The sequence below is a fragment of the Elephas maximus genome, chromosome 27 (assembly GCF_024166365.1).
Source record: "Elephas maximus indicus isolate mEleMax1 chromosome 27, mEleMax1 primary haplotype, whole genome shotgun sequence".
Classification (NCBI taxonomy): domain Eukaryota; kingdom Metazoa; phylum Chordata; class Mammalia; order Proboscidea; family Elephantidae; genus Elephas; species Elephas maximus.
The window spans coordinates 15,667,444-15,688,787 of record NC_064845.1 but is presented as its reverse complement, the minus strand read 5'-3'; the positions used below and the strand labels follow the sequence as shown (position 1 = coordinate 15,688,787).

The following is a 21,344-nucleotide window of genomic DNA, read 5'->3' as shown; positions in this document are numbered from 1 at the left end:
CTTAAGCATTTGACTGCTGACCGAAAGGTCGGCAGTTCAAATCTGCCAGGCACTCCTTGGAAACCCTGTGGGGCAGTTCTACTCTGTCCTATAGGGTTGCTATGAGTCGGAATCGACTCAGTGGCAATGGGTTTGGAAACCCTGGTGGCGTAGTGGTTAAGTGCTGTGGCTGCTAACCAAAGGGTCAGCAGTTTGAATCTGCCAGGCGCTCCTTGGAAACCCTATGGGGGCAGTTCTGCTCTGTCCTGTAGGGTCACTATGAGTCAAAATCGACTCGATGGCACTGGGTTTGGTTTTTCGGTTACGAATCTAAAGCCCTGATGGGGCAGTGGTTAAGAGCTTGGCTGCTAGCCAAACGTTGGCAGTTTGAGTCCACCAGCCACTCCTTGGAAACCCTGTGGGGCAGTTCTTACTCTGTCCTGTAGGGTTGCTATGAGTTTGAATCGACCTGACGGCAATGGGTTTGTTTGTTTTTTTTTTTACTGACCTGAAGGTTGGCAGTATAAACCCACCCGGCGGTGCCATGGAAGAAAGACCTGGGGATCTGCTTCCTTAAAGATTACAGCTGTGAAAACCCTATGGAGTAGTTCTACTCTGTAACACATGGGGTCTCCGCGAGTCAGAACTGACTTGATGGCAACTGTTTTTTTTTTTCCCTTAAATATATGAAGACAGTGGTGTGGTTCAGTGGTAGAATTCTTGTCTTCCATGCAGGGCACCCGGGTTCAGTTCCTGGCCAGTGCATCTCACGCACAGCCACCACTCCACTTATCTGTCAGTAAAGGCTTGAGTGTTGCTGTGATGCTAAACAGGTTTCATTGGAGCTTCCAGACTAAGACTAGGAAGAAAGGCCTGGTGATCAGCTTCTGAAAATAAGTCTGGAAACTGTGGATCACAATGGTTCAATCCTGTTGTACACGACCGTGAGTCGGGGGCCAATTCCACAGCCTAAGAGCAGCATATATGAAGTTACATAAGCACACACACGTACATGCACGAACCTATGCATTTTTTAAGTAACATGTTCTTTTCGCTTACATATATGATAGCTTTCATATCAGATTTAAATATCAGTTAAAAAGGACTATTGTTAATTTAAAAATCTAGACAGGAAAATAAAATATAAAAACTTGAGTAGGGTATAAAATTCCTTCCTTTCTCTACTCCCGGTTCCATTCTTCAGAGAACTTGATTCTAGCCATCTGTCTTTTTAATTGTTCTGATGGTTGCTTATATCTCTTTTTATTTAGTAGATAAAACTGATAAAAATACTTACTTTTCCCTCTGAGGTTTTGTTTTGTTTTTCATTTACTTTATATCAATAACTCTAATATACTCACCTTCTTTGGTCTTTCAATTTTATGTATTTGTTTTGGACACTTTAGGTAGAATCTCATGATACGGGAGACAGTATCGTCCTTCCATATCCTGGCTTCTTTAACTATACTGTTTCTTTTACATCGTCGTGAATTATAGCATGTACGTTCTGTTTTATAACTGGTGGTTTTCCATGTTTAGTTTATTGTTTGGTTGATTCTAAAAATTGAAGATAAAAACACAGCATTTACAGTACTGTGATCATGCAGATAGCCTTCACTGTGGAACCACACAGTGGACATGGCAGAAAAGGGGATGTAAATCTCTGTCCTAAATGTGTGCCACCTGTAGGGGAATGTTCCTAGCATCGGATAACAGCTGAGTTTTTTTATATTCTCTATTAATTGCTTAGAATTAAGCTACATTTTATTTTTTAATTAAAATTTTAATTGTACTTTAGATAAAGGTTTACAGAGCAAACTTGTTTCTTGTTAAACAATACACACATTGGTTGCCAACCCCACGACATGTCAACACTCTCCCCTTCTTGACCTTGGTTTCCCCATTACCAGCTGTCCTGTCCCTTCCTTCTTTCTCGTCCTTGCCCCTGGGCTTGTATGCCCGTTTAATCTCATTTTGTTTTATGGGCCTATCTAATCTTTGGCTGATGGGTGAACCTCGGGAGTGACTTCATTGCTGAGCTATAAGGGTGTCCAGGGACCATACTCTTGGGGTTTCTCTAGTCTGTCAGGCCACCAAGTCTGGATTTTTGTTTTTTATTGTTTTTGTGTGTGAATTAGAATTTTTTTCTACATTTTTCCCCAGCTCTGTCTGGGACCCTCTATCGTGATCCCTGTCAGAGCAGTCAGTGGTGGTAGCCAGGCACTATCTAGTTGTGCTGGACTCAGTCTGGTGGAGTCCGTGGTGGTTGTGGTCCATTAGTCCTTTGGATTAATCTATCCCTTGTGTCTTTGGTTTTCTTCATTCTCCCTTTCTGTTATGCTACATTTTAGTTCTCTTCATATTTAAAGAAGCTTTTTGTTTTCTTTGGAATCTACTGTTTTTTTCTTGTCAGAAGAAGTACTAGTCAATTTCTAGATGTCATTATACAATTAATCCTCACAACAGACCTTTAATGGGAGCTAGAACTTGTTATCTTCAGTAATACAGGCAAGGAATCTGAGGAACAGAGGTGTTAAATAATTTGCCCAAGGTCACATTTTTAATAATTGGCTGAGCAGGTATTTGAGCACCCATCAGCCTGGCTTCAGAGCTTTCCACTGCACCCTTGTTAATAGCTCTAGATGTTGAGGGAGAGAAAAATCTCAAAGATGATGATTGCCTGTGAGGTTGAAAGAATCCTGACGAGTTCTTTTTCAAACAGATTGTGTGAAGTGACAACAGTCATTTCCAGTGACTATCAGGGACTGGCATGTAGGCCTGAGATCAGGGCTCACCTAGATGGGGATTTTGATTGCCTCCATTGTAGTTTTTACTGAAAGAATTTAACTTCCATCCATGAGGCTGTAAATCTCCATTAAAGAAGATTTGTTGAGGAGCACAGGTTTGGGAGTGGGAGAAAGAACCACCTAAAGAAGAAAGATAAAACAAAACAAAACAAAACCCATTGCTGCCGAGTCGATTCCGACTCATAGTGACCCTATAGGACAGGGTAGAACTGCCCCATCGGGTTTCCAAGGAGCACCTGGTGGATTCAAACTGCCGACCTTTTGGTTAGCAGCCTCTCTGCCACCAGGGCTTCCAAAGAAGAATATAGATGTTGTAAATTAGACCGTACAGGTAGTGGTGAGACTCAGTGCACTGTTTAAAAGACACATTTCTGCTTGATTCCGTGCATTTCGCTAAAAGTCTCCAGAAGGTGGTTGTTTATGATCTATCCAGATTTGTAGTTAGCTCCCTTGGTCTTGAAATCGTGAAGATGATGGCTTGAAAAGTGGAGGTTTTAGAAACATTTAGTAAGGTTTACATGTGTAGACATCCGAGTCCCCAAAGTTATGAGTTGTATAGAGAAGCATGGTTATCCAGACACAAAGTTATCACTGGAGGACCCCGACCACTTGTAATAGTAGTTTCCACTGAAACATTCTTCCCCTCTTACCACTGGCTTCTTTCTTTGCCCATCTAGATTATTTTATTTTGGGGGATCACTGTTTTTCTCTCCCTGTTGATGGTATTATAAATAGCTTATAATGTGATGCACACCAATTATTTTCTTCTGCCAAAATATAAGTTCCCCGGAGGAAGGAATTTTGACTTGTTTTGCTCAGTGCCAATTCCCTAGTGGAACCCTGGTGGCTCAGTGGCTAAGAGCTCGGCTGCTAACCAAAAGATTGGCAGTTCGAATCTACCAGCAGCTTCTTGGAAACCCTATGGGGCAGTTCTTTGTCCTAAAGGGTCACTATGAGTTGGAATCAACTCAACTGCAACAGGTTTGTTTGTTTGTTTGTTTGTTTTGTAATTCCCTAGCAGCTAGAACAGTAATTAGTACATACATCCAATGAGTGTTTGGTAAGTGAATTAATGAATTATAAGAACGTGGTAAAAAGCAATTACTTGAATGTAAAAGATGAGAGAGACTCTTGGAAGCATTACTGGAATGCTTTAAGTGTATTTGTGTGGCCAAAGGAAAAAAAAATCTTTTGTCCATAAAGCAATTTCGTATGAAAAGCTGTGACTCCCAAACCATTAGTTAGCAGTCAAGTTGTTTCTTGTCCTGTGAGAATTATGACATAGTTGGAATAATAATCCCAATTTTGTTAACTATAAGATAAACTTGTTTTCACCATTTAGAGATAAACTTTTTTTTTTGCCTGTTACTATTAAATTTTAGTTCTTGTTCTAAGTGCTTGCACTGCACGTGACCTTTTTCATTTACCGGTTTTAATATAAGACCTTCTCAAACTCATTATAAAATACAAAAACAGGCATGAATGGCTAGAGAATTTGCTTCCTTGTAAGTCTTCCATCAATTAGAACCTGTCTGTAATGGAGGCCATTGGATATTTCTTGTGTGTTACTGCCTCCTCTGGCGAAGGGAGGAGATATAACCCTTACTGATGGCAAAAGTCCCTGGGCAAGCTGCATTGTTGGGTGTGACAGCTCTGACTCATGGTAGAACGAATCATTGCCTGGCCCTGTGCCACCTTTATTAGTTGCAAGTTTGAGTCCGTTGTTGGGGCTATTGTGTCATCCATCTCATCAAAGGCTTCCCTTGCCTTTGCCGGCCCTCTACTTTACCAAACTTGATATCCTCCAGTGTTTGGTCCCTCCTGATGACACATCCAAAGTAAGTGAGTTAAAGCCCCGAACAATATTCTGTGATCCATTGGCTAATTTTTGAATGCGGATTGCCAGGCCTTTCTTCTGAGTCTTAGTTTGAAATCTCTGCTGAAACCTATCTACCGTGGATGACCCTGCTTGTATTTAAAATACTGGCGGCATAGCTCCCAGCATCATGGCAACACACAAGCCACCCCAGTATGACAAACTGGCAGACAGGTGGTGGTCGCAAACTACATAGGCTTGGCTAATTTTCAGATACCAGAAAACCAAACCCTGTGCCATTGGGTTGATTCCGATTCATAGTGACCCTATAGGGCAGAATAGAACTGCCCCATAGAATTTCCAAGGAGCAGCTGGTGGATTCGAACCACTGACTTTTGGGTTAGCAGCTGGGCTCTTAAGCAGTGCACCACCAGGGCTCCCATTTTTAAATTTTTTTTAAAGATACTTTATTGCTGGTTCATGCTAAATCACTAATTTATTAACAGTTTCCTAAGGCCGCTATAATACAATATCACAAAGTTGGGTGGCTTTTAGATAAAAAAAATGTGTCATTTCACAGTTTAGGAGGCTGGAAGTCCAAGCCAGGGTATCAGCCGTATTGATTCCTTCTGAGGGCCCTGAGAGAGGACCTGTCCCAGGCCTCTCCTAGCTGCTGCTGGCTGCCGGCAGCCCTTGGTGCTCTTCTGCTGTTCGTAGGTGTCTCCCCACATGGCGCCTTCTCCCTGTTTGACTCCGCCTCCATGTCGGTTCTTCCCTTTTGTGAGACATCTCTCAGAAGGGCTTGGGATCCACCCTATTCCAGGATGACCCCTTAACTGATGATATTTTCAAAGAAAGACTATTTCCAAACAAGGTCACGTTCACAGGTCAGGGCTTAGGACTTCAGCGTGATTTTTTTTGCCACACAATTCAATCCATGATATTAACATTTTGTATGATGAGTTTAATAAACAAAATATGCTAAATGAATGTGAATTCAGGGTACTATAACTAGTACAGTGAAGTTGCATGGTGTATTATTCCTTTCATTACTGCATTTTTTCTCAGTGTTTTTTTTTTTTTTTTGATGGCAGGTGTTTTCAGTATTGGAATGCATACTTACTAAGTGAATGTGTTTAAATTTTTGGTTGGTAATAATGGATTTTGAGACATAGGATCTGGTAATACAAGCCAGCAATGAGGTGAGTGGCACTGTGGTGCCACCGATCTGTGGTGTGACAATATACCAATGAGAGCTAGGTAAATAATTTTTTTGCAGGTGCCTTTCTATTAGGTTACTTTCCAAATATGACACAGAAAAACCAGAACTAACCCATCAGGGCTCCCTAACTATCACACAGGAAAGCCATAATTAGGCTTGCAAGCCTTATCTTACAGAAATAAGGGGGAAAAAAGGCAAAAGCTTACAAAACTAACACATCCAGGAGGCATCACCTAATAGAATGCTCAACCTACACAACAGTGAGGCCCCAGCTCCCGTCTGCTGAGCTTCATCCATTTTGAAAGGGACCCACCTTGATGCTAAATGCATTAGAACTGGAACAATGTCTTACTTCTGAGATCTAAGAATCGGCTGGTATACCGTTAACCTAATGGTAATGAAAGAGTTATTACTGTATAACAAATTATCCCAAAACTAGTGGCTTAAAAACAAATATTTATCATACCACAGTTTCAGAGGAGTGGGAGAATGGCTGTGGTGTAGATGGGTGCTTCTAGCTTAAAGTCTCTTACGGGTAATCAGGCTGTTGGGCAGGGCTGTGGTCTCACCTGAAGGCTTGACTGGGAAAGGATCAGCGTCTAGACTTACGTGGTTGTTGGCAGGATTCAGTTTCTTGCAAGCTTTTGGGCTGAAGGCCTCAGTTCCTTGCTGGTTGTTGGCTGGAGACCACCCTCAGTTTCTTACCACGTGGGCCTCTCCATGGGGTAGCTTACATCGCAGCTTACTTTTCTCAAGGGTCAGTAAGTGAGAGAGCAGCTAAGATGGAAGCCACAGTTCTTCTGTACACTAATCTGAGGAGTGACATCCTGTCACCTCTGCATGTTTTGTTTATTAGGAGCAAGTAGTTAAGTCTAGCCCACTCAAGAGGAGATTCCGCGAGGGTGTAAATACTAGGATGAGGCCATGTTAGAGGCTGCCTACCACACATAATGCAAAAAAACAATCCAAACCCACTGCCCTTGAGTCAATTCTGATTCATAGCGACCTTATAGGACAGAGTAGAGCTGCCCCATAGGGTTTCCGAGGCTGTAAATCTTTATGGAAGCAGGCTGCTGGCATCTTTCTCCTGTGGAGCCACTGGTGGTTTCGAACCACTGACCTTACGGTTAGCAACTGAGTGCTTTAAACACTGCACCACTGGGGCTCCTCTACCACACGTGGTAACATACAAATGTGGACATATTTCTTATAAAGTAAATTTTTAGACTACATTATCTTGCCAATTAGAAGCAGGTGAAATCAGTAGATGATAGCTAATTTAAAAAATCAGAACCTCTAGTTTTTGTGAACAAAAATACCTAAGCACCAAAGAATTCCGATTTTTCAAGTGTGATACGTGATGTCTGTGCTTCAGAATATATGATATAGCTTAAAAATTCACAGTGGGGATTTTTAAAATGTTGTCAGTTGTTTTTTGCGTTTGTTCCACCGTATCAGACCTTGTTTTGGAGTCGTAAGTGAGACTGATGAGCAAAAACTGTGCCTATATTTAATGTTAATAATAGCGTATTGAAAACGGCCGTCACATCTCTCCATTCTTTTCTCCCCATTAGATCGATCTGGGATAGAAAACGTCAACTCCGTGGAGGCTTTGCAGGAGACGCTTATCCGTGCATTGAGGACTTTAATCATGAAAAACCATCCAAATGAGGCCTCTATTTTTACAAAACTTCTTCTCAAGTTGCCAGACCTGCGGTCTTTAAACAACATGCACTCTGAGGAGCTCTTGGCCTTTAAAGTTCACCCCTAAGACCTTTGTTCGTTCAAACACGAACTGATTCATGGTACCTGTACCTCTTGTGCTAAAATGCTTATTTATATGTGTATCCCATATGTGGAGATAGAGAAGACCTCTGAGACGTTGCGAGATCGTAGGCTCTCTCTGTCAGCATGCAGTAGCTGTTTGGACCGAGAACTCTTCCCGCCATGACCAGACGCCCACCGACCGCGTCGCCCGATAGACCAATCAGCTGTGTCGCACTTAAACTGGAGAAGTTACACTGAATTATAATCACACTGAATGTTACAGACTTTTTCATCTGCCAAAAACCAAAAATCATTTTGATCTCCCTGTGGTACGAATAAAACGCACAATCACAAAGTATAGGAGGACTTAGAAAGTTTAGGTTAAAGGTTTTAGAAGTTCTGGTAAATGATGGAAACCTTAGCTTCACCGTAAGACCATCTGACCTGGTAATGGGAGACTTGGGGAGTTAGGAGACGTCTCATTTTATTCTGTCACTGTTAAAGTGTGTGATCGTGGGCAGGCTACTCGGTTGCGGAAAGTAAGAACTGATCGTGTTCCCGATGCCCCAGCTCACAGACATACGAAAACACGTCTATAAAGCATATTTACCTCTTGGGAGATAGGCACTATGTAAATAAGGTGAAATTTTTGTTATAATTATCCATAATATTCTTTTCTTACTTGTGAGCATTTTTGGGGAATCATTTCACGACCCACACCCATCTATTATTCAGGTTTCCTGCATAGGTGTGGGATATCCTCCTGACACATATTCAGTGTTTATGGGTACATAACGTGTACATAATATGTATGTGAATATAGTTATACATAAATATATCTCTTCACAATATTTTAAACTGTGAAGAACTTTATCATACAATAAACTTAAAAGGTGTCAAAAGACCCAAATTAGGTGCATTTTACCTGTTGAGGACATGACCATTGCTTCAAGATGTTTAGATGGTAGAATACTGAATTTATGCTCTATTTTTGTTAATTTAAGCCACAGTTAATGTAAAAGTGCAACAAGCAGTCGAATCCAAATGTTAAAATATATGTATTTTAAAGTTCATCTCGGTAAAATAATTTGTTCAAGGTACTAGCTGTTTAAAAGTTCGTTCAGATTCTTACCTTGTGCTAGAAAAAAATGGTTGCATTGTGGCCCCGTATACACATGCTGCAGCTTGGTGAGGAGGAATTTTGATTCTTTTTGGAGACCTAATCAATATTTAAGAAAACTGTGTTTAACACGTTGGCACGTGTGTGCGCCCACGCACACGTGTGTGTATGTGTATTTTGAGTCCGCTTTTTTTCCCCCTGAGTGATACTACAGGGATTTTGTCAAATTAGGTTTAATTTATAATTTGAAAAATCATTTAGTGTGTGACCTGCAGACTTAGAAATGGGAGAGTCAAGTACATCTCGTCCACATTTCTAATATTGGGGTTTATTAAACAGAAAAAATGAACCTCTGTTGATGACAGTTGGAGAAATTAACCAAAGTTGAGAATTTTGTATACATTTCTCTGTTTCCCTGGAAAATAACAATTAATTAGGTTTTTTGGAGGGGCAAAGATTGCCTTCTGTATAATTTTTTGATGACATAAAATTACAAAAATGAAAAGAACCCAGTTTACTAAGCTTGTTAACTTTCATGACATTTGAGCAGAATTGTCTTATTTTGTAATCTTGCTAAACTTGTGGCTACTGGGACTTGAATTTCTGTGGCACTAGTTAAGTCAGTTAAAAAAAAAGTTAAACCCTCTCATCATGAAAGAGGAAAGATGATGGTGATGTCTCTGATATAGTGGAAACCATCCTTGTGATTTTCCTTAAGTAGGTCTGACTTTTATGGGATATTCAGCATAGTTTTCGTGAATTCTTTACATGATAGCATTATCTTTTTATAATTTTTTTTTCCTATGATAAACAAATGCATAGTTTTGTTGTATGGGAGATAGAAACAGCTTTTTGAAGTAATATTGAAAAACCTCAAAGATCATGTCAATCCTTAATTTTTGCCTTTTGCGTAAGTCTCTTTATAACGTGTATCTTTAAAACAATTACTAAGTCTTTAGGAACGTGTAATCAGAGCTATGCTAGCGTTGCTTACGAAACTTCCATTAGGTTCAGTATATACACGGATACAGCTATATCTAAGTACACAGATCCGCATTTTGTCTTATAAAATTTTGAGTAAATTCTTCCTGTGGATAACGGGAAACAAAATTAATAATTCGTATGCCTCTCATAGCATTTCTATCTCTGAGAATAGCCCAATATCAAAACTTCTCAAGTTAAGCCAGCAGCCTATATTACAAGCACATTCGTTGGTTGAGTCGTTGGTTATAAACTTAGTGAGGAAACTTGTGAGTCGGGGAGACACTGTCGAGTGGTGAGTACATGTACTGTACAAATTAAGTGAAGCTTTAACTCATTTTACATTTCAAAGTTAAAGTAAGGGCATTATGTCAGCAAACTTAAGGGCATTATGTCAGCAAGTGAAAAAAAAAATTTTTTTTCCCCTGTGCTTTTAATGTATCTCTTTACATGATCTGAGAGAGGATTCAAGCATTTAGAGAGAAATAGCTGAGGGAAAAGGGAACCATCTCTTGGGATGCTGCTTTTCCTTATGGCGATGGTTTAATTACAGATTAAAAAATTAGAAGGGAATTTCCGTGGATTAAGTGTATAGCCTTCATATCTATCTACATTTCAAGAAATTACCATTGTAATAAAATGAACCGTATGATTTATTTTAGGCAAACATCATTGCAAAGTGTAGAAGCTCGGCTGAATTTATTACCATGCACGAAAGTAAAATAAATACCTATCTCAGTTGCTCTTTTTCTTTTCCAATATAAAGTTTGCTGAATGTACAAGAAGAGTTTATCACTTAGAATATAGAATTTTTTTTTTTAGGGGTGGGGGGAGGGGCTTTGTCAGGAAATTGTTGCTTACAAAGATCGTGTTGATTTGATCCAAAATATGAAACTTGAACCTATTCTTGAACTAACATGGAAAAATAAAATGGCTATTGTTTAAAAAAAAAAAAAGTAGAAATATATTGTTGACAGCATATGAATTAAGTTCATTTTCTACAAACTGTAATTGATAAGGACATGGATAACATCCCCATGTTTCCCAAAAGTAACCTGTACATGGCGGGGGGGGGGGGGTGATAATAAATATTATTTCTAACCAAATGTGGGTTTTTGGTGGCTTTCTATTTCAACATTTTTGTAAAATCATTTATAATTTAACTAACTGAGTTATGGGCATAAGATGACCTCTCATGTAGATCTCTGGCTCAGTATTGAGGAATCTATATATGCAGGTTTCTTTTTTTAAAGATTTTAGAGTTTGTTCAGAGATTCCAGCAAGGACTACTGCTCTTTTCTAAAACCCGGACTGAGCAGTGGTTCACTGTATCTGGTAAGGTCTTTTTGGGAAGGAGGTGATGAGAGAGGAAGTGGGGCGGTGGGGCGGATGGGTACTTCATCTAGCCAAGAATCAGCCTTGGCCGATGAGATAAGGTGCTTCTCAGCAAGGCGGCGCTTTCTCCCTCTCCTGGCAAAGTCAAGAACAAACTAGTTTCTCATAAAACAGTACACATACTGCTTTACGACGTTGGTTAACAGTCCCACGACATGTCAACACTCTCCCTTCTCAACCTTAGGTTCCCTATTACCAGCTTTCCTGTTGACACGTGCCTTATAGTCCTTGGCCCAGGGCTGGTGTGCCCCTTTAATATCATTTTGTTTTATGGGCCTGTCCAATCTTTGGCTGAGGGGGGAACCTCAGGAGTGACTTCATAACTGAGTCGAAAGGGTGTCTGGGGGCCATACTCTCAGGGTTTCTCCAGTCTCTGTCAGGCCAGCAAGTCTGGTCTTTCTTTTTGGGTTAGAATTTAGTTCTATGTTTATCTCCAGCTCTGTCTGGGACCCTCTATTGTGATCCCTGTCAGAGCAGTCAGTGGTGGTAGCCGGACACCATCAAGTCGTACTGGACTCAGTCTTGGGGAGGCCGTGGTAGATGGGTCCATTAGCCCTTTGGACTAATCTTTCCCTTATATCTTTAGTTTTCTTCATTCTTCTTTGCTCCCAGTGGGGTGAGACCCGTGGAGTATCCTAGATGGCTCCTCCCAGGCTTTTAAAACCCTGGATGCTACTCACCACAGTAGAATGTAGAACGTTTTCTTTATAAACTATGTTATGTAAGGCAGTTTTTTAAATCAGCATGACCTGCAGTGTTTCCCAGACCAGTAATACCCCCCACTCTCTGTGGATATTAATATTAGGTGGGAGAACCGATGAAATTAAACCAAGGTCAGTGAGATGTCTATCCTGTCCTCTAAAGCTGACATGCATTGTGGATCCTTTAGGGATGGGTTTAATGGGAGGCAGTTTTTCCTAAACTTCCCCACCCATAACTTTTTTTTCCCCTTGTGCTGAGCACTTCCCGGGGCTCCTTGAAGAGTGTGCTATGAGGAGAAAAGACCCTATCACCCTTGTGCCCACTTTGGGTGTTGATCAGGACATTATTCAAATGCAGTGGGTTATTGTACATGTTTGCATTTTTTTCACCCCTGTTTTGCAGTCTAACAAACACTGCGTTCCAAATGAGTGTGTGTGTGATGGAAAACAAAATTGATTACGTGCTCTTCTGAATTTTGAAAATGCTACCTGTGATAAGTGAGCGAAGATAGCCAATTTACAGATGGCGTTTTTGTTTTTACATTCATTTGGGCCCGTGTTGAAATTTGTTAATGTTTGCTTTTCTTAATTCTCAGTCTGTCTAAAAGTTTAGGAACAGCCATGGCCTGTGTTCCAGTCACCACCTCAGAGGCTCTCGTCACTCTCTGAGCTAGTTGCTTTGGGGTGAGTTTCAGACACCAGAGTCTCAGATCCGCTTCCAACAAGACTCTGGATCTACTGGGCATAGGAGCCATAGTGCAGGCTTGGAGGTTTGGCACCTGTCCACACTGCTTGAAAGCGAACAAAGTGACAGGGCCAGCCCCCAGAATGTAAACATCCTGTCAAAAGTAGCTTTCCCATAATTTATAAGTTACTGAAGAGAGATCAGTGTTCTTAAAAAAAACTCAAATACCAAAATACCTGAGATGAACGTGGTGTTTCCAAATTTTTGTCCCCCATTTTTCCTGCTGGAATCTGTAAAGTCAAGTATGATCTAAAATTTCTGAGGTAAGTTCTGTGTTTTTTTTTTTTCTTATTGTCTCATTTTCCTTTGAATTCCTTATCCTTAACCTTAGCAGTTTCCCACCTATTACTTTGTAGATTAGCTTGCAAATTTTCATTTAATCCCACCCTTCCATAATAACCATTTTATTTCCTGTTTAGGAGCTGCAGTTAACAGACCCAGGCAGAGTAGTTTCCAAGGTGGAAAGCACCTACTTTCATTCTGTCTTGATCATCTCTTGGCTTCCTACAAAGACCGCTCTTTTTCTAAGCAATTTTACCCGGCAAGATTTTCAAGAATAGAAAGATGATTGTGTAGTCATTCATGAATTGCACACGTATTTACTGAACCTTTATGGGTCAGGATTTGCTTTTAAATCCAATTGCAAAATGAGGTTCTATGAAAATCCAAGGGACAAATCCAGATAGTGTGAGGGCTGTGTGCACGTGGAGTTCGTGGCTGCTCATCACAGCATCTTTACAAAGAGTTGTCAGACACTGCTGTTCTAGCTACAGTGTATGGGAGCCCATTTGGAAGAGGTTGTGAAATCTGATAACTTTTTTCAGGAATCTTGGGAGTCAGTTGTTACAAACACAACCGTTATTAAAAATTAAATTATATAAACAAACAATATCAGGTTCTATTTTAAAAACATAGTAGAGCCCATCATTTCCTCATTATTTTACCACATTGTACTGTTATTTACACCTTTGAGGTTAATGACCTTCCTTTTTAGCTGTATGGTAGAATACTTCAGAATGTCCTGCTTCATCAATGATGTTGCTCAGAATTGGCCGTGATGGGAGTGTTTATACCACAGAAATCTGCAAATGCTATGAATCAGGGTTTGATTTATAATTTTCTGGATTGTCTACACTTAAGAAAGCAATAGGGGAAATAATAATGCAGGTTACACTTTGGGTGTCATGTTTGTAGCCATTATATTGTGAGTGCTACAGAGAATTGAAGAAATATCCCAGCATTTGAAATGACGACCTGATTCGGCAAAGGAGTTACACCATTGGTGAACAAATTCTGACATGTTCTTTATTGTTTCAATTTTGTTTTGCTAATTGATATAAGTTAAAATATCAACCAGCATTCATGTCAGCACTATAAAAAAACCCCAAAAAGCCAAACCTGTTGCCATCGAGTAGATTCTGACTCATAAAAAAAAATAAAAAAATAAAAATATACTGACCCTATAAAAAATTGTTAATTACAACTTAGGCAGAAATCAAAGAGTTTTGTGAGAATTAATTGGCTATATGGAATTGACAATAAAGACAGGTGTATGTTTTCTTATTTATAAACTGTGTGCCGTACATCCTTTCAATAAAATTAGTAATAAACACACACATTTTTCTCCCCCAGAGAGCTAGTTGTCAAGCCTTTATCAGTATACCACTATTTTTGAGTAGTCATTTGATCTTAACCCCATGATGTAATACTGTTTCCTAGATAAGGAAATCAAGGCTCAGACAGTTTACATTACTCAAGGTCACACAGCTAAGTGGGGATGGGTTCAAACCCTGATATTTGGGCTCCGGGATCTGCTTTTAAGTGCTGTACCTTTACAGAAGAGGACCGGACTGGCTGGTGTCTCCTTAGCAGAGTAGTTTGAGTAAGTCTGCTTTTCTCTGATCTTATACCCAACTCATGGTGTTCTCTGGGAGTAGGTAAAAGCGGAAGCTCCTAGCAAAGGATTCAATGCATGTTGTTGTCAGGTGCCGTTGAGTGGTTTCCGACTAGTAGCAACCCTGTGTACAACAGAACGAAACACTGCCCAGTCCTGGGCCATCCTCACAATCGTAATGGCTGAGCCCATTGTTACAGCCAATGTATCAATCCATCCCGTTGAGGGCCTTCCTCTTTTTCTATGACCCTCTACCTTACCAAGCATGATGTCCTTCTCCAGGGACTGGTCCCTCATGATAACATGTCCAAAGTATGTGAGATGAGGTCTTGCCATCCTTGCTTCTAAGGAGCATTCTGACTGGACTTCTTGCAGACAGATTTGTTCATTCTTCCGGCAGTCCATGATATATTCTGTATTCTTCACCAACACCATAATTCAAAGGCATCAATTCTTCTTTGGTCTTCCTTATTCCTTGGCCCGCTCTCACATGCATATGAGGCCATTGAAAACGCCATGGCTTGGGTCAGGCACACCTTAGTTCTTAAAGCAACATTTTGCTTTTTAACACTTCAAAGAGGTCTTTTGCAGTAGATTTGTCCAATGCAGTGTGTCATTTGATTTCTTGACTGCTGCTTCCATGGGCATTGATTATGGATCCAAGTAAAATGAAATCCTTGACAACTTCAGTCTTTTCTCCGTTTATCATGATATTGCTTATTGGTCCAGTTGTTAGGATTTTTGTTTTCTTTATGTTAAGGTGTAATCCATACTGAAGGCTGAACTCTTTGATCTTCAAATCATTTGATGTCATTCCTTCAACTCCTAAATAAAATTTTCTCATGCTTAACTCATAGTGGTAGGAACAGATGTCTTCAAAAACCCTTTACAAACAACAAAGTCCTTACAGACATTAGCTGATTGTTTTGCCTTAGAAAATGCCAGAAATAGAGAAATCAGGAAAGGTGGAGTCCCTAGATGAGAAATGAGGAGGAGACTGAGAACCACAGCTCTAGAAGAATATACCTGGGGAACGTGGTCATATAATAATTTATATTTCCGTCTTCTTCTGACTTCCTGGTTGTAAGCTTCTGAAGGTCAAACACTGGGTCTTGTTTTTATAGTTCTAGCGTCTTACATAATGCCTAACAGTCTCTCAATAAATGTCATTTAGATTGGTTAACTCCTGATGGAAGGGCTTTTTGATGTTTTATTGGGGTTATAATCATAAAGAAATTTTTGGGTGTGTGTGCAAAACACACATCTCTAGACTTAATATGGTTGCAGGCCTTTTCTTAAAAAAAGAAGCCTGAAGTAGGACACCTATTAGATGCGTTCTTAATACCTCATGTTGCTATAGATTTCTGAATTGCTTAATCCTGAGTCCTTCTCTTGTGCAGTGTGTGTGTATAGTGAGTGCATTCTTTTGGGCCAGAGAAGAGGGCTGCCATTTAAGCTCCTTCAGAAAGTTGTTTGTTTCTTCTTTCCTGTTTGAGAGCTTAAGAAAAGGGAAAATACCCCCTCTTCACTCCAACATAACAAAGGATTCTAGGTGTTTGTATTTTCAAGTTCTCAAAGCCAGTCTGTAATAAGCAGACAATTGGCATTGAGAGGTATCACACTTTATTTTCTAGGGATTTTCTATTGTTGCTTTTCCATTTAATAGACAGTAGAATTACACGTTGCCATGGCAACCCATCCATAGCCAAAGCTGCCTGGGCCTTAAAGACACAGGGACCACATTTGGTTTTCTTCCATAGATCTGACACTTGTAATGCCGAATTAGAGCAGAGATCCTGCTCCCGCCTTCTTTTCCTTCCCTCCGCTCTTGTGGTTTCGGTGTTTACCAGGCCCTTGAATAGCCTAGTGTTAAAAATTGTATAATTTGGTCTCTGGTGTTCTTTTAGGAAAACAACCACATTGCTGTCTCCCATGTAGTTTTGCTACCTTTGTTGGTTAGCAACATACTGTGGGATTAGAAAGAAGCTTTGGGGATGATTGGCAGAGTTGTAGTCAACAAATTCCTGCTCAAACTGAAGGTATGACAAGTGATAAACTGTCATTTCTATGGCCACACTTTCTTCATTCAGTTGAGGCATCAAAAGAAGGTTCCGAAGCAACAGAAGACCCGTTCTTGAGACATTTCTGACTTGAGGGAAGCCAGGAGGGCCTGGCAGACCTGGGGATCTAGCCTTGGTTATGCTGAGACATTGAATTAGCAGGCTAAGCTGGAGGAGACATTGGAACTTCTGGCAACTGCTCTGGGTGGGTTTTCTCACTCCTTGAAGCTTTGCCCGAAGCCTCTGAATGCATTATGTTATAAGGCTAAGGCAGGGCTTGATCCCTCTGATAAGCTACTTTTGGAGCATACGTCGAGCCTAGGCTGTGAAATACTTCCAGGAGGCATGATTGAGAAGTTAAAGAATAGAACGAAACCCACCCTTAACTACAGAACTTGGAATTGTCTGAATTCTGCTGGTTAGGAAAATTTACATTACTACGGAAATGCTTTCTGGGGAGGTATTTCATCTCAGTCTTGCCTAATTTGTTTCCAGGCTTTACACCTGTTGTTCACAGCTGAACTTGATGGTGCTTTAAGGGAGCAGGGGCCTCTTTTTTGGTGTAAAAAGTTCTCTATTTCATTCCGAAGAAGAGATTGACTAATTAAATCCTGGTTGACCCTCTGTCATTGGGATGGCTTTGGCTTTACCCTGGGAGTTCTCTGAGAACTCGGAGACGTTCCAGAACTTCTCAAATGGATGATAACAGGAACAGAAATTTAGACTGGGGAGGGACCTCAGAGATCATCTCTTGTAACAGTTCTCAGACTTCACTGACCCCAGGACTCATATAATGGGTGTCTTAGTTTGGATCCTTTCCAAAGCAGACTCCAACACAAGAAGCGGGGGCAGGAAGGTGATGCCAGGAAGAAGAAGTGAGGAAGGGAAGAAGAAGAGGGAAAGGAGGAAAGTCAATAAAAGCTACACTAAGGAGCAAGGTCCCTAGGTAGCACAATTTGCACTTGACTGCTAACCTAAAGGTTGCCGGTTCAAACCCACCCACCAGTACCACCAAGGAAAAGACCTGGCAGTCTGCTTCTGTTAAGATTATAGCTAAGAAAACCCTACAGAGCAGTTCTACCCTGTAATACATGGGGTCACCATGAGTCTGAATTGACTTGATAGCACCTAACAGCAAAAACAGTGAGCTGGTTGCCATTGATGGTAACTGGGGCTCAGTCCTGTTGGGGACCTCCTGAATGTGCCTCAGAGTTGTCCCACCAGGGGACTGGGAAGTTGGGATATTTATCAACAGACTCTGTCTCTTATTGGTTGAGGGCTGCCCCTGAGGGCTAAGCAAACTACCACACACCAGAGAAAGCCCTTAGCCTGGGAAACAGAGAGGCCCGGACACGTGAGGTGGGAAGCCATAGGCAGTCTTGAGGACTGTCCACTGCAGTTGCAGGTAAACTCAAATGTGGGCCAGAAGGATACGGAACAGGACATCCATAATGTCTGCCTCAATTGATAACTTCCAATTACAGAATAAACTTCTGAGAGCGTACCCATGGTTATAGTGATAGTTTTAAAATCTCATCCGCAATTCTTGACACATCTTCCATTGAGAGATGGATATCCATGGCTTCTTCCCTTAAATCTGGGCAAACTTGTGATTGTTTTCACCAAGAGTATGACAGAAGTAACCTATGTGACTTCCAAGTTTAGGTCATAAAAGGCCAAGCAGCTCCCACCTTGGCTGCTGGAAGACTTGCATTTGGAGCATTGAGCTGCTATGTAAGAAGTCCAAATACCCAGAGAACATTATGTTGGAGAGGCCACATATAGGCGCTCTGGTCAACAGCCCCAGCTGAGCTCCCAGCCAATGGCCAACATCAACTGCTAGCCACAGGAGTGAGGCATCTTGGATGTCTAACCCAGTTAGATCTTCAGATATCTGCAGCCTCAGCCGACACCTGACTGCAAACTCTCGAGAGACCCCAAGTGAAAACTGCCCAGCCAACCCTGCCTGAATTCCTGACCTACAGAATCTGTGAGCAAAATTAAATAATTATTGCTTTACACCTCTAAGCTTGGAGTTCTTTGTTACGCAATAATAGTAACTGGAACACTTCTGCACAACTTTTAGGACCCTGGTGGTAATCCCCCCTTTCCTTCTCAATCAAGAAAGTGCTCACAGGAGTGGTATTTTTCTAAGGATAACCTCTAATCCAGTTGTACTCATATCTGAAAAATGTGTTATTGAAAGATCTCCATACTTACTAGTAGCAACTGACATGTCACACTATCCACATCTGAGGGCTGATAATATTTTGAAAAGAGCTTTGTGAAGAGACTGTTAGCACTTGGTATCCATGCTGTACCTTTTATTTCCTTGCTATAGAATTCTCCAATGTTATCCCGTTCCATTCAGTTGCTGAGAAGGCTGCAAAACTCTACGAACCGTTGCTTCATAAAGAAATTTCAATTTCTTTATCCAAAGCAGTTAGGATCAAGGACAAAAGGGGATGGAGAAAGACTCGTTTCACTAATCTGGAAGTCTTCCCAGACCCACTTCCCATCATATGCACGTTAAATTTGGACTAAAACTTTTAAGAACTTGATGTTCCAAGTGAAGAGTCAAGTTTATGATGTGAAAAATGTGGTATACTTTGAAGGGCTGGGAAAATAAAATTCTCTATAATTTTAGCCTTTGGTTCGCAGCCGTAGCACTTAACCACTAAGCCACCAGGGTTTCCCAAAATCATTTGGGCTTCGAAATAACTCCCATAATAAAAAACCCGGAAACCACACCCATTGCCGTTGAGTCCATTCTGACTCATAGAGACCCTATAGGACAGAGTAGAACTGTTCCATAGAGTTTACAAGGAGTGCCTGGTGGATTCGAACTGCCAACCTTCTGGTTAGCAGCCACAGCTCTTAACCACTCCACCACCAGGGTTTCCAACTCCTATAAGAGACAGTGTCAATATTGTGTTATGTAATGTAGTGGAGTGTAAGTACATTCAACATCACGTGGATTCCATTTTCCCTGGTAATACACTTGTATTTAGAAAAGAACGAGAAAAGCCTTAAGAAAATATGTTTTGGGTTTTTGAAATGTATAACATCAGTTAAAAAAATTTTTTTTTCCAAAACCTCAAACTATTCCAGAGTCCAGATGAATCCACGCTCCCGTCAAACTTACTGTTCAAGTTCAAATCCCTGAGGCTGATTTATCGCCTGCATCTTGCAGAAGTTGATAATAAATCCTTCCTTATGTCAATGTGAATAAAAATTGAGAGATGAATAATGATTAGTCTACTGGTTTTCTCTGACTCTGAGTAATTCACAGAGACGGCACGCCTGGGCTCTAGAAGTGTTAAAATGGTCCTAAAAAAAGATTTAGCTGAGTAGTGATCAATTCAGTGGCTGCATATAGATAAAGCTCCGTCAAAGAGTCTAAAGGGGTAGGACTCAACATCCTTCAGGATCCCTGAAATGCAGCTTTATGCCTTCCGTTTACAATCGGGCCACTGGTTTGACCTGTTTCTTTTTTTTTTTTTAGACTAGTTTAGATTTTAGGCACAGATGAAGAGAAGTGCTGGGAGAATGTCCACAAAATGTTCTCAATGTGTCCTCTATCTTAAAACAACAAACAAGGGTGTAAACCGATGTGTGTGTAGAGTGGGAATGTGTGTGTGTTTATTTATATAAAATATATACGCTGCCTAATTCCAAAACAGAAGTTAGCTTGTTCCTCTAGCCTTTGTATTTCCTGGAAGCTGGAAATTAGATCTAAAGACTTGATTAGGCTCAACTTGTAGAGTGTAGAATATCCTACGGACTCTGGCCCACCACTTGCCTGTCACTTTGTTGTACTGTGGTGACTTGTGTGTTGCTCTGATGCTGGAAGATATGCCACCAGTAATTCACATACCAGCAGGGTCACTGTCTTGGTCATCTAGTGCTGCTATAACAGAAATACCACAGGTGGATGGCTTTAACAAAGAAAAGTTTATTCTCTCACAGGCGAGTAGACTAGAAGTCCAAATTCAGGGGGCTGGCTCCAGGGGAAGGCTTCCTCTTTCCGTTGGCTCTGGAGAAAGGTCCTTGTCGTCAGTCTTCCCTTGTCTGGGAGCATCTGAGTGTAGGAACCTCAGGTCCAAAGGACACGCTCTACTCCCGGCTCTGCATTCTTCGTGGTATGAGGTCCCCATGTCTCTCTGCTCACTTCTGTCTTTTATATCTCAAAAGAGATTGGCTTAAAGCACTATGTAATCTTGAAAATCTCATCAGTATAACTGCCACTAATCCATCTCATTACATAGTAGTGATAAGATTTATAAACATAGGGAAATCTCATCAGATGACAAAATGGTAGGCAACCATACAATACTGGAAATTGTGACCTAGCCATGTTGACAGATATTTTTGAGGGACACAGTTAAATCCATGACAATCACCCATAGTGGACAGATTTCAGTGGAGTTTATAGGCTAAGACAGTACTAGGAGGAAAGATTTGGTGATTTACTTTAGAAAAATAGCCAAGGAAAATCCTATGGAGCACAACAGAATATTGCCCAATACAGTGCTGGAAGATGAGCCCCCCAGGTTGGAAGGAACTCAAAATACAACTGGGGACACAATACCCACAACAACGGATGGCACAGAACTGGGCAACATTTCACTGTTACACATAAGTTTGCCATGAGTTGGAGACAACTCGATAGCAACTAGCAATAACAATGGACGATGGCAAAATGGAGCCCTGGTGGTCCAATGGTTAAGTTTGAACCCACCAGCTGCTCTGTGAGAGAAAGATGAGGCGGTTGTTTTCGTAAAGATTACATCCTTGGAAACCCTATGGGGCAGTTCTTCTCCTCTGTCCTATAGGGCTGCTTTGAGTTGGAATTGA

At 40.9% G+C, this 21,344-nt stretch overlaps 1 protein-coding gene across 1 annotated transcript in view; it reads left to right on the top strand.

Moving 5' to 3' along the window:
• The window catches only part of NR1D2 (nuclear receptor subfamily 1 group D member 2), a 35,980-nt gene extending 25,223 nt beyond the window's left edge, over window positions 1-10,757 (top strand). Inside the window, exon 8 of the mRNA XM_049871019.1 lies at window positions 7,399-10,757. Within this exon, the coding sequence (XP_049726976.1) occupies window positions 7,399-7,595 (197 nt within the window). The 3' untranslated portion in view covers window positions 7,596-10,757. The remainder of the gene's footprint in view (window positions 1-7,398) is intronic.
• Window positions 10,758-21,344: the final 10,587 nt, after the last annotated feature.